Raw genomic sequence first — 13,628 nt, forward strand, 5'->3', positions numbered from 1 at the left:
CTTGAGCAGTAAAATGAACATAATATTTGGACTTGAAGTAAGGGGTTCTGCAAGGGAGTCTTAACCTTGAGCCTAACAAGTTAGGTCAATTCAAGTGTCTTACTTGTGCCCTCAGTTTTCCCATCTGTAAAATAAGCAAATTTGAATAATGTTATTGGTTTCTAAACTACCTCATGGTTTTAAAATGTTCTGATTCCAATATGTGGGATGTTAGCATCCAATGAGGACCACGTAATTCCTTATCTATGCAATTTAAACTAGATGAACCATGTTTGCTGGTGTAATAGCTCAGCAGTGGAATGCTTCCTGGTCCAATACCTGAAAGAAATTAGGTATATGGACAAGAGCAACCCTTGGCTAAATCTGACTGTAGACATGTCACCTCATCTAATAGTAATATACAGGACTGGAGGGGGAAGAAAACACTAGTTAAAAATGATTATAATGGACTGAGATTATTTCAAGCCTATTTAGAAGACCGTTTTTATTCCAACTGAAGCACACTCAGTAGATTGGTAATGTTATTGCTGCAATTAACTCGCCAAAGTCTGCTCTTTAAGTATGCAAACATGAATCATAGGGTTCTGAAGTCAACATTCACAGGTAATTTAAAAGGATGAAAGATTTGAAATCTTGTCATTTCATTTGTTGCAGAAAGATGATCAAGATAACCACCCTTTTCTTCAGTGCCTCTTAACGTGAAGCACTGAACTTTTTTCTAACCTTAAAGGTAAATGAAAGTTCCAAGCCTAATCTTGTATTGTAATAATTATTATAGCTAATAGTTACTGCATTCTTAGGTGTACTTTGCAACTAAACACCTTCCATATATTCTCAGTTTAATCTCTGCAACTCAGAGAAGCATTTTGTGGCTCAGGAACCAAGATTCGGAGAGATTTGTATCTTTCCTGAGATTACTTCACTAAAAAAACCACTAAATACATGGGAGTCTTTGTTACATGATTTGGGATTGTTGGAGCCCACCACTTTTGGACACCAGAAACCCACCATGGTCAAACAAGATTAGGTTTATTTAGCTCGTTGGGCAAGAAAAATGCGTACTCGTATTGCCACAGGGAAGAGAAGTGAGTAGATTTGGGCTCATGCTGGGTGATTCTAGTAAGAATTTAGGGAAGCAAGAACCTATTTTCTTTTGGGTGTTGTCAGGAGGTGGGATCAATTTGGTGTTTTGGTAATTTTTATCTGGGAGGTGAGAAGATTGAATAGGGACTTAGATTGTCATCAGTAAAGAAAGCAGAGTAGCTCATATTAGTTGGAAGAGGGGGACCTTATTTTGTGGCACAGAGGGTTCTCATCTCTCTCTTGGTTCAGACTTGATTGTGCGGATTGTTTCTGTCTTGTTCCTCCACGGTCACAGAGTGTCCTTGTCTGAAGATTATTTGTATTAAGCAAATTTTTGCTGAGTTACAAACACTCAAACAGTATGGCCTGACCTGTCAACTCTCTGGGCTCTCTTTATTCCTTTCCCTCCTTCCCTTCCTTCAACTCTCCCTTCCTCTACCTATTTCATTGCTAGTTAATTTTTGCCTTCCAAAGAATAATCAAACAATCTAGGTCCTGCATTCTTCTCTGGGAGGGCGTTAGCATAGGGAAGGTATTCAGATCCAGAGAGACGTAGTCTTGAATCCCAGTTCAGCCACTTCACAGCTACTTGACTTTAGGCAAATCACTTCATCTTTTTGGCCTATCTTTCCACATCGTTAAAGAATAGGTATTTATGGCTGGGTGAGGTGGCTCATGCCTGTAATCCTAGCACTTTGGGAGGCTAAGGTGGGCGGATCACAAGGTCAGGAGTTTGAGACCAGCCTGGCCAGCATGGTGAAACCCTGTCTCTTCTAAAAATACAAAAAAAAAAAAAAAAATGCCAGGCATGGTGGCGCATGCCTGTAGTCCAAGCTACTCAGGAGGCTGAGGCAGGAGAGTTGCTTGAACCCAGGAGGCGGAGGTTGCAGTGAGCCAAGATTGCACCACTGCACTCCAGCCTGGGTGGCAGAGCAAGACTCTGTCTCAAAAAAAAAAAAAGAAAGGAATTTATTTCATTGTATGAATGCACCAGAGTTTGTTTAATCTTATTCACCCACTAAAGGACATTTCCGTTATTCACAGTTCAGGTCTATTAAAATAAAGCTGTTATGAACACTGGAAAAAAATAGGAATGATAATTACCTCTCAGGGTATTTTGAAAATTAGGGATAATTTACATAAAGCGATTGGAACACATGGTTCAATCACGAATAGTGGCTATCATTTAAAAGGCAGAAACATTTGTCAAATGTTAATTTGCTTATAATTTATAATTTCTAAAAGCCATGAAAATACTTTTTATATAACAAACTATTAGATGTGGAAGGTAACAGAAGGTGGGAAGAGCCAAACTTTCTGGATGTGATTACTACTGAATGTTAGTTATATGGTGAAACTGCTATAGTTATTGTTTTGTACATTTCTTTAAAATTACAATGAATGGATAACATTGTGCTATGCATTTAATAAGTGAAAATCATAAGATCATTTTAAAGTTCTTAATGGTTCATTCCTGATAAATTTTTATGTGATACAGGCAAGAATCCTATACTTACAGACTGTGCAGAAGAAATAACCTTCTGATAATGACTATAGAAAAGAAATGGAAGATATACAAAAGCTATTTTTATTGTAGGGATAGAAAAAGATCTTGTTAAATATTTCTAGTGAAGATTTGCTTCTTATTCAAGGCCAAGATCAGGGTTAAATTAGAAAAATCAATAATAAAATTAGCTCTGAATTGTAGGATGTTTTTTGTTTTTGTTTTCATGTTTGTATTTTGGCTACATTTATTCCAGGTTTCCTGCAGAAATATTACATTCATGATTAGAACCAAAAAAAAATGTAATCTTCTAAAAATCCTGTTTTTTTCTGAAGTTACTAGGCCTCTCAGCCATGGTTGCCAAAATCTAGATGACATGCATGTGTGTGTATGTGTGTACACACCCATGCCTGTGTACATGTGTCTCATAAAACATCCTTAAGCATTGCTAGACATTAAATGGTCTCGGAGATTCTAGTTCAGAATTTACCTCAAATATATGAATTATGGAAATTCATGACAGATGGTTGGGATGTTGCCAAGAGGCAGTCTAGCCTCCTTAAGCATGTCTCTGTTTATGTGAACATTAATAACTCTGTTCCAAAAGAAGTACAATTGAAAAGCATCCTGTACATGAAAAAAGTTACTAAAAATGACTCACTCTTTGTGTGGTTCCTTCTCTCCTTTTTTCCCTCCTATGCTCATGTTAGAAGTCCGGCCTTCATTTTCGACACACCGATAATACCGTCCAGTGGTTAAGAGCGATGGAGTCTATCGGTCTACCCAAGGTAAGCCTTCACACACCGGAACCTGAACTGGAAGGGCGAAGGGGTAGTGCACAAACACCTCTTTATAAGCAATGACTTTGGAGACTAGGTTATGTTAATGTAGAAATGAGAAATGTAAGGAATAAAAAATATGGAAGACCTATCCAAAGTAACATATGGCAAGAACTCAGAATGAGGGGTGTGCACAGATTGAGAGCAGCCAGGTAAAAGTGTGTACAAAATAAAGGCAGAACAAGCTATAGCTAGTAGGTAGTTGATCTGTCTAAAACAGCCAACTCCCTTTCTTGTGTTGCTATTTGTACATAAAGATTCTGAGTCTCAGCCAGGTGTGGTAGCTCACGCCTGTAATCCCTGCACTTTGGGAGGCTCAGGTGAGAGAATCACTTGAGGCCAGGAGTTTGAGACCAGCCTGGGCAACATTACAAAACCCTGTCTCTATTAAAAAAAAAAAAAAAAACTCATTGTACCATTATATATTTTATTACTGTAAATTATTGTAAATTTATTTTTTGTAAATTATTGTTTACAAAATTTTGTTTCAAGACAGAGTCTGGCTCTGTCACCTAGTCTGGAGTGCAGTGGCTGGATCTCAGCTCACTACCACTTCCACCTCCCATGTTAAGTGATTCTCCCACCTCAGCCCCCCAAGTAGCTGGGACCACAGACAAGTAGCTGCCACCATGCCCAGCTAATCTGTGTATTTATTTTTGTAGAAACAGAGTTTTGCCGTGTCGGCCAGACTGGTCTCAGACTCCTGAGCTCAAGCGATCTGTCTTCCACGACATTCCAAAAGCCCTGGGATTATAGGGATGAGCTACCACACTCAGCCTATAAATTATTATTATAACACATAATATCACTTGTAAAGGCTAGGGGGTTATAGCTCTTACTCTGAAAATAGACCTCCTAAATATACTTTACTTAGCAAACATCCAGTGCTTGTTAAATTCAAAGAGCAGGCATCCTAAAGTCTGTGAGAGAATTAGGCAAGTGGAGGAAATGAGGAAATAATTACATTTGACAAAAATTGTAGAACTATTTTTTAAACTTGTTATTTTGAAATAATTATAGAATCACAGGAAGCTGTAAAAATAGTGCTTCTATGTGTATCCTTCATTCAGCTCTCCCCTAGTGGTGACATCTAACTGCAGTACATATTAAATTGAAATTGGTGTATTAATGTAAACGAGATTACAGACTTTCTTCTGTTTTCACCATTTCACATGCATTTATTTGTATGAATGTGCATGTGTGTGCATGTATGTGTGATTCTGTGCAGTTTTATCCCAGTAATAGATTTGTGTAACTACTACCACAGTCAAGACACAGGCACACGAAAGAGTGGACCTTCTGATTGCATCCCTCCCCAGCCCTGTTCCCTGGCAACCACTAATATGTGCTCCATCTCTATAGTTTTGGCATTTTAAGCACAGTATATAAATGTAATCATACAGCAGGTAACCTTTGAGTCACATTCTTTTTGCTCTGCATGTGGTCCTTGAGACCCATCAGGGTCAATAGCTTGCCCTATGTGTTGCTTAGTATGTACAACTTTTTTTTTTTTTTTTTTTTTTTTGAGGTAGAGTCTCGCTCTGCCACCCAAGCTGGAGTGCAGTGGCGCAGTTTCAGCTTACTGCAACCTCCACCTCCCAGGTTCAAGTGATTCTCCTGCCTCAGCCTCCCAAGTAGGTGGGTTTACAGGTGCGCACCACCACGTCTGGCTATTTTCTGTATTTTTGGTAGAGACAGGTTTTTTCCATGTTGGCCAAGCTGGTCTCAAACTCCTGACTTCAGGTGATCTGCCTGCCTCGGCCTCCCAAAGTATTGGGATTACAGGCATGAGCCACCATACTTGGCCTAAATTATTTAGGAGTGGTCTTGCTGGAGGTCAAGAGGATAAGCTACTGAGTTATGAAGACCTCTGTTGTGCCAGGTTTGCAATGAAAAACATCCACCACCACAGAAACAGAAGATTCCTTAAATGTAATTTATGAATGCCTATTTTTAATATAATTGTGCCCATATCTGTTTTAGCTCAATCTCATTTTATCTTGAAATGATCAATATTTAAATTTTGTTCTGCCATTTTTAATCAAACTATTTTCTCTTCTCCTAAAATGCCCAGAACGTTAGATGCTGTTTCCTTCTAGGAACTAGCTATAATACATAAGTCATATTTCTGGATTGTGATTTAGCAAGTACTAACCAGAGAATGGGTGGTAAACAGATTAATTAAAAAAAAGAATTTAAACAGAATTGTTCTGTATAAGGCAACATCAAATTCGGATAATTTTGTTAGATTTGATCGATTTGATGTAAACCTTTTCAAGTTGTGTGTATTTAGGGTCAAACAACTGGTGTTATATAGCAGATTCTATTTTAACATTGGTTTTTATTATGAAGTCATTGATATATTGCATTGCAGGGGGCGAGAAACTAACTGTGTACTGAATTAACTTTGATGTATTATATTTAACTGGCATTCCTTCATTTATCAATATTAAGTGCCTACTCTGTGCTCAGTATCATGCTAGGTGCTGGACATATAATGCTGAATAAAACGTTCTGGTGTACTATCAATTGATCTCATCTCCTTGCTGAAGGAAGACATTTATAATGGCTTTCCAGGAGAAATATAAATATAACAGGTTCTTGTTTAAAGAAAAGGGAAGAGGCGGTTGTAGTTGTTCTCTCCTTACATAGAGAACTTTAAACCTGGTAATACTCTTTCTTTTGTTGTTTTTCGAGATGGAGTCTCACTCTGTTGCCCGGGCTGGACTGCAGTGGCACCCCCTCAGCTCACTGCAATCTTTACCTCCTGAGTTCAAGTGATTCTCCTGCTTCAGTCTCCCAAGTAGCTGGGACTACAAGCATGCTTCACTATGCCCAGCTACTTTTTTTTTTTTTAATTTTTGGTAGAGACGGGGTTTCACCATGTTGGTCCTGACCTCAGGTGATCCGCCTGCCTCTGCCTTCCAAAACGCCACTACACCCAGCTAATACTCTTCTGAATTTGGTGATCCTCTTCTCATTGACACTTTAGTAGCAAATGTGTTAAAAGAAAGTTGGAAAGCCTTTTTAAATTTCCTAGGCTACTGCCGTTTCTTTTTTTTTATTATTATTGCATTTTAGGTTTTGGGGTACATGTGAAGAACATGCAAGATTGTTGCATAGGTGCATATGTGGCAGTGTGATTTGTTGCCTTCCTCCCTTCACCTATACGTGGCATTTCTCCCCATGCTCTCTCTCCCCAACTCCCCATCCCCCACTGCCCCTCCCCAATTTCCCCCCAACAGACCCCAGTGTGTAGTGCTCCCCTCCCTGTGTCCATGTGTTCTCATTGTTCAACACCCGTCTATGAGTGAGAACATGCGGTGTTTGATTTTGTGTTCTTGTGTCAGTTTGCTGAGAATGATGGTTTCCAGGTTCATCCATGTCCCTACAAAGGACGCGAACTCATCGTTTTTGATGGCTGCATAATATTCCATGAGCAGAGCCCACCCCCCACCATGGGTCCGGACGTGGGCGGCGGCAGCGGTGGCGGCGGTGGCGGCGGGGTCGGGGCGCAGCGCTCCGCAGCGGGAGCCGCGGGCTGCTTGGGCGGCCTGCCCCGCCGGCCCCTCATGTCGGAGCCGAGGCCGGAGGAGAAGGCTGCCATTTCTTTAAGTATTTAGTGATTAGCTCAAGAAATTTTGCTTCTTTCTTTTCTCAGCTCTTCTCAGTGACCAGTAGAAAATTGCACTTGAGTATCAACTACTACCATATGATACATGATTTTAGTTTTTGAATTCATTTTTATAAAATATTTATTTAAAGCAAATAATGTCTAAATGATTATCTTAATTTTAAAAGCCTCAAGTTTAATTATTTTTTGTGTGTGCTTAGAGAAGTTTGGTGCCTCACTCTCAAATCTCTTTCTTCTGTTGATTCATTTGTTTTTAGACGGAGTTTCGCTCTTGTCACCCAGGTTGGAGTGCAGTGGCGCATGCTTGGCTTACTGCAACCTCCGCCTTCCAGGTTCAAGCAATTCTCCTGTCTCAGCCTCCCAAGTAGCTGGGATTGTAGACATGCACCACCACGCCTGGCTAATTTTGTAGAGATGGGGTTTTATATGTTGGGTAGGCTGGTTTTGAACTCCTGACCTCAGGTGATCCACCCCCCTCAGCCTCCTAAAGTGCTGGGATTACAGGCATGAGCCACTGCAACTGGCCTGAAATCTGTTTCTTATCAGGCTGTTATTTTCAAGTTTAAGAAAAAGAGTATGAAATAATATGTACAGTAAACCCCCGTGACACACATTAGCTGTGTAACAAACCTTCATATCCACACCAAACCTAAAATAAAATTTTTTAAAAAAGAAAAGAGTGTCAAAGCGTGTTCAATACCTTGATGTTCAGACCTTTCAGTTTAGTAATTTCATATTTAGATGATGATCCAAAATTATCAGATGCTCAGAAAATGCAGAAATAGGCCGGGTGTGGTGGCTCACGCCTGTAACCCCAGCACTTTGGGAGACTGAGGCGAGCAGATCACCTGAGGTCAGGAGTTTGAGACTGGCCTGACCAATATGGAGAAACCCCATCTCTACTACTAAAAATACAAAATTAGCTGGGCGTGGTGGCACATGCCTGTAATCCCACCTACTCGGGAGGCTGAGGCAAGAGAATTGCTTGAATCAGGGAGGTGGAGGTTGTGGTGAGCTGAGATCGCACCATTGCACTCCAGCCTAGGCAACAAGAACAAAACTCCATTTCAAAAAAAAAAAAAAGAAAAAAAGAAGAAAATGCAGAAATAGTCATTGCAGTGGCTTAAAATAGGGAAAAAATTAGAAGCAAAACAAACCATCTTCAACCATGGGGAACTGGCTAAGCTATGGTTTAAAAATATAAAAGAATCATATACATCTATTAAAAATAATCTTACAGAATAATGATGGGGGTGGGAAATACTTGTGTTCTGTTAAGTGTTTTAAACAGGTTTACACTAAGTACAATTTTGTTTCCACATGCACACATATCTATAAACCTAAAAAATCAGAGACATATAGAAAAAAAGACCAGAAGAAAAATAGGGACAAAATTGCTAACAGTGGCAATCTGGGAGGTAGAGTCATAGGTGTTTTTCCTTCATACCTTATATACTTTCCAGATTTTATTTGGTGAAAATGTATTACTTTAAGCAGATTTTTAAAAATTGTGTTTGTATTATATATGCATGTATACATGTGTACAGAACATATTTGCCAAGTTTTTAACAATGAAATAAAGTGGTTATTAAAAGGACACACTTCTCAGGCCCATGGGACCTCTGGGAAGTCACAGGAGTATGAAGGAGTATGAAGGAGCACACAGGAGGCAGAGCCCACGTGTGCTCATGCCCTGTGAAAGGAAACACTGCCACCAGCACTGTGGACACAGCCTTCTTGGAGTAGCTGGCTGGGCGCCCCCCATCCTCTTGTGGACCACTAAGAGGCATGCTGTCGGGCAGGGGTCCAGATACAGTGATTGGCCTATCTCCACAGCAGGATGAAGCAGTGCCGGAGAGGTTCCTCCATATTTACATAATTGTAGGATAGCAAGGACAATCAAAATAGGATCGTTTCGGGGAGTTAAAATGAAGCAAAACATATAATAAAAGTATTGTTTATTTTGTTTTCCAGATATTTTATCCAGAAACAACAGATGTCTATGATCGGAAAAACATACCAAGAATGATATATTGCATTCACGCACTGAGGTAGGGGGAAAATGCAGCTAAAAGACACTCTAGGAAGTAGATTTAAATAAAACTAAAATTTCAATTTTAAAAGAGATTTTAAGTTACTTTAATAGTTTGAAACTTTTTATTAGATTCCATTGTTTTGGATTTGCTGGTACAAAATTAAAATAATGGTCACATATAAACAATCCTTAAACTTGAAAAATGTTTTTCTGATTTTTAAAAATCTAACTCAAAATAGAAAACCAGAAAATGAATGAAAACCATTAAGTATAATAAAGAGAGAATTGAAGCTGAAACTTTTAGATATCCAATTATAATGTACTACTATATTCTTGAATTATGACCTGGTTTACAAATATAATGCAAATATATCAAACGAGCAGCTTTAATAGTCATAATTTTGGTTTAATGCAGTTAAAATTATAATTTAATTTAAATCTTATCATAGATTAAGAAAATATAATGGTATGAATGATTTCTTTTGACCTTCTCTTCAATAGAATTTGTACCCTAAGGATAAAGAAGAAACATAATAGTTGGTGTAAGTTAGTCAAATCAAGACACATTCATTACTTTAAAGCAGTTATTTGACAACTTAATTTTTGAAAAATGCTGAAATTCTGCTAGTTCACAGATTGCATTTTATTTTTTTGTCATGGAAGAAATGTGATTTCTAGAAGGTAACAAAGTTATTCTAAAAATCCAGTTTGTAGCTGTTGTCTTGAGTGCACACAGATAGTGGTTTTGGAAGCCTTCATGTCTGGTTAAATTTTAAATTTCTTTTAGAACATCTGCCTTGTGTTTTTATCACTAGAAGTCATTTTCCTGGCAGAGTACTCTGCCTAGAGGTTTATGTTGACTTCTTCCTGGCTCTTTTCTTCTCCAAAGGAAAATGTTTCTACAATAATTCATGGTGGTGTTGGCTTTCCAGAGAAGAAATGTGATTATGTCATATAATTTGACTTTACCCCCCAGTCAGTACATATGGGATTGTTTTGGAAGATGACAGTTGCTAGAAATACAGACCAAGTATAGGTGCCTTTGCTATGGTTTTTTTTATTCTAACAACTTAGAACAACTGGTTAAAAAAAGAAAAACAACAATAAAAACAAACCTACTTCTATGCTGCCTCCTCATATGTAGCTAGAGTATAATTATGCCACAGGTTTTCTAAAAGCTGCATGTGTAAAAGTGCTTATGTTGAGGAATATTTTCAACTTGTATTGTGCAATATTCTTTATTAAATATTTTTCAGATCTTAGAATGATTACTTAACACTGTAGTTAGTACTGGGTCTGTAACCTGCTGAGCCAGCCACCACTAGTTAATGCCATTGCTATATATGTGCATCATAGTGCTCATCTCTAGTTCTGTCGCATGCTCATGCGCCGTCTTGTGTAAGTTTCAACTGATTTTCTGAGTGGACACCTTGGACATTCATGTTAAGCAGCTTTAAACAAATGGTATGCTAAGTTCCTTTCTGGTGATATCACAGTTCTTCTAAAGGAGTTATATAGAACTTCACTTAGGCTTACAAATGTGTATTTGCCATGGTTTTAACAATGACTTGAATAGCTTAGTAAACAAAGAAAAAACAACTTTTTGTTTATCATTGCCAATTGTATACAAATATTGATGTGATATTTTCCAGGACTGTGTTTTTCAGTTACTCATCATAAACATCTACATTATTTTTACTCATACTGGAGGGGATTCCTGTTGGGTCATGTCATTCACTAGACCTGATCTTAAGGAGGATATTCTACCTTCAAAAGCAGTATTTATTTAGTAAATAGCCATTCTCCTCACTTTTCTTTGTTCTGAATTATTGTATAGCTGCCTATCACTATGGAATCAAGAAGTCCCAAGTGTATCTGAACCGAACTTGTTCCTGCTGTGATTTAAAATGTAGCCAGTCACTCAAAGAAGGCTGATATTCTGCTCTTTTGTACAAGACACATTTGGAAGCTGAGGAGCAATCCTCTGACAAATACAATGGATTTAATAAATACTCTTGCTGCATAGTTAGAAGTGATGATGGAAATGAACTAACATGTTCTTCAACTTTTACATCCTGGCTGCAAATACAGCACTGCTGCTGTATTTGAGAGTTGTTATTACTTGGTAATTAGGCAGGTTAGAGATTCTGATTATATAGCTCAGAAGCCAGCAGGGAAGTTTCCTCTAGGAAGTTAAGCTTGCTAGACGCAGCCTTCTTCCTGCGCCAGCCTGTGGGCCTGACTTGATGCCCAAAGTTAGCTCTTAGCCCTGACCAAACTTGTCACCTCTTCCCTGTCCTCTTGATTTGGGCTTAATACCCTAAGATCTCTTGGGTACTTGCCTTTGTTTCCTGTTTGCATCTGTTTCCCTTTTCCTGCCTGCCCTTCACCTTTTTGTTTTATTTCTGATCCCAGTCTCGTGTCCTACCACTCACCAATCCCTGTGTCCGTTTAGATTGGCGTTCTGAAGCCAGACTCCATGAACATTGCCACAGCAGCACCGGAGGAAATTCTCAAGCTTCACCTAATGTAGACAAACTCACCTTAGTGGTGATGGCATCGTTCTTTTTTTAAAGAAATATGTGTCTTTTTCTCATTTTTTTCAAAAAACAAAAGGTATGCTCGTTGTGGTTAGGAAAATTGAGGAAGAATGTTAAAGAAAAAGCTAAACTACCCACTATCTCAACACCAAGTGAAAACCACTATAACTATTTTGATGCCTTTTGTGGCTTCTTTTGTAATGGTACAAAGCCTCTGCAAGGAAAAGGAACCAGTTCCAGAGTGACAGCCTTGCTAACTAGTTACTATACTAATTTTTTAAAAATCTCTGGAGGCCTTTTATGCATGGGTAAGAACACTTTTTTGGCATGCTCTTTAGTGCCCACCTTATTAAAGATTTATGATAAATGATGTTAAACCACTGTTATTTGTTTGAACAGTCATAAAAGTGAATTTCTTTAAAGAATTGAAATAATTTAGTTGAACTAATATTTTGAGTACTTCAGATACCTTAAAGAGCAGGTGAAATGCCCAGGTACATTATTACAAACTTACTACACTGAAACCTATTCTGTAAGACCCATACTACAAGTTTCACTCATTTTGTTTAGTATTTATAGCTAATTTTGAGTTGTCCTAGGCTATTATATTATTTTGACACCTACCCAGAATTGATGTAATCTTAGAGGCACCAGAAACAAAAGAATACCCCTTCAAACCTGCCGTGATTACAGATCTAGGTTTCTGATGGATCACTTGTGGGTCAGACCATAGCACAATTTTGGGTTCTTCTTCCATGATGAGTCAGACCCTGGCCACAGGCGTCAGGCTAAACTTTCCTTGTTTAAAAAAAAAAAAATCAGACCACATTTACTTTTAAGTACCTTGCCTTCAGGTAGGTTTTTATTTACAATCTGGCCCCTCACCCCTGCCCCCATTCCCTATCACCCTGAAATAATTTACTTTCTAAGTCTCACTTGACCAGCATTGTATAATCCATTGTCCTGTCATAATGATGTATTGGCCTGATCCATTCACATTATTAAAAGCTTATGTGTGCCTTTTAAGAATTTTTTTTTTTTTTTTTTCAAATTAGTTGGGCTTTCTAGAGATTTCATCCCCTAGGAAACAAGGGATTGACTGTACCCAGTGATCTTTAGGCTTTTGGGCTTATTTATCATCTCAGATCATGTTTCTAGTCCTGCCTTCACTTAGTTATTAGATGTGACCACCAGTGCTGGATCCTCTTTCTACCCGGTGTTTCTGTCACCACCTATGCTCCTTGGTTCTTCCTTAACATGGGACACTTCCGTTTTCTGGGGCTAATTAGCTTACTCAAAGTTCTTGGTCTTTATTTTTTCATGTAGTATATATAGTATAAAAATATATATGTATAAACAGATAAGAGGCCAGGAGTGGTGACTCACATGGTGGCTCATGCCAGCACTTTGAGAGATCGAGGCAGGCAGATTATTTGAGGTCAGGAGTTTATGATCAGCCTGGCCAAGATGACGAAACCCTGTCTCTACCAAAAATACAAAAATTAGACGGGCATGGTGGCAGGCGCCTGTAATCACAGCTACTCAGGAGGCTGAGGCAGGAGAATCGTTTGAACCTGAGAGGCGGAGGTTGCGGTGAGCCGAGAGTTTGCCACTGCACTCTAACCTGGGCAACAGAGCAAGACTGCATCTCAATTTGAAAAACAAAAGCAAAAAAACAGATAATAGAAGAAACAGAGTACTTGTGTTTTAATAACGTTCCCCAACTTGTTAAAGTAAATAGAAATACACATGTACTATTTATCTCTTTTTTTATTACAACTTCCTTTTTGGATACTGTATATTATTCTCTTGATTATTGTTTTGAACCCATGCCCGTTCTCAGATTTTACCAAGATTAATATCTTTTTTTTTTTTTTTTTTTTTTTTTTTTGATGAACCAGGTTGTTTCAGCTTGGTCAGTCTGAGCTCTTTCTGGCCCACTTCCTTGTCCTTCTAGCACTGTCCCTGACATTCTTTGAAATATCCTTGCTTG

At 38.5% G+C, this 13,628-nt stretch overlaps 1 protein-coding gene across 1 annotated transcript in view; it reads left to right on the forward strand.

Moving 5' to 3' along the window:
• The window catches only part of IQGAP2 (IQ motif containing GTPase activating protein 2), a 316,353-nt gene that overhangs the window by 161,395 nt on the left and 141,330 nt on the right, over positions 1-13,628 (forward strand). Inside the window, exons 4-5 of the mRNA XM_064376064.1 lie at positions 3,298-3,375; positions 9,035-9,111. Coding sequence (XP_064232134.1) covers positions 3,298-3,375; positions 9,035-9,111 — 155 coding nt within the window. The remainder of the gene's footprint in view (positions 1-3,297; positions 3,376-9,034; positions 9,112-13,628) is intronic.

The sequence above is a fragment of the Aotus nancymaae genome, unplaced genomic scaffold (genome assembly GCF_030222135.1).
Source record: "Aotus nancymaae isolate 86718 unplaced genomic scaffold, 86718_ANA_hifiasm-v0.15.2.pri h1tg000014l, whole genome shotgun sequence".
NCBI lineage: Eukaryota > Metazoa > Chordata > Mammalia > Primates > Aotidae > Aotus > Aotus nancymaae.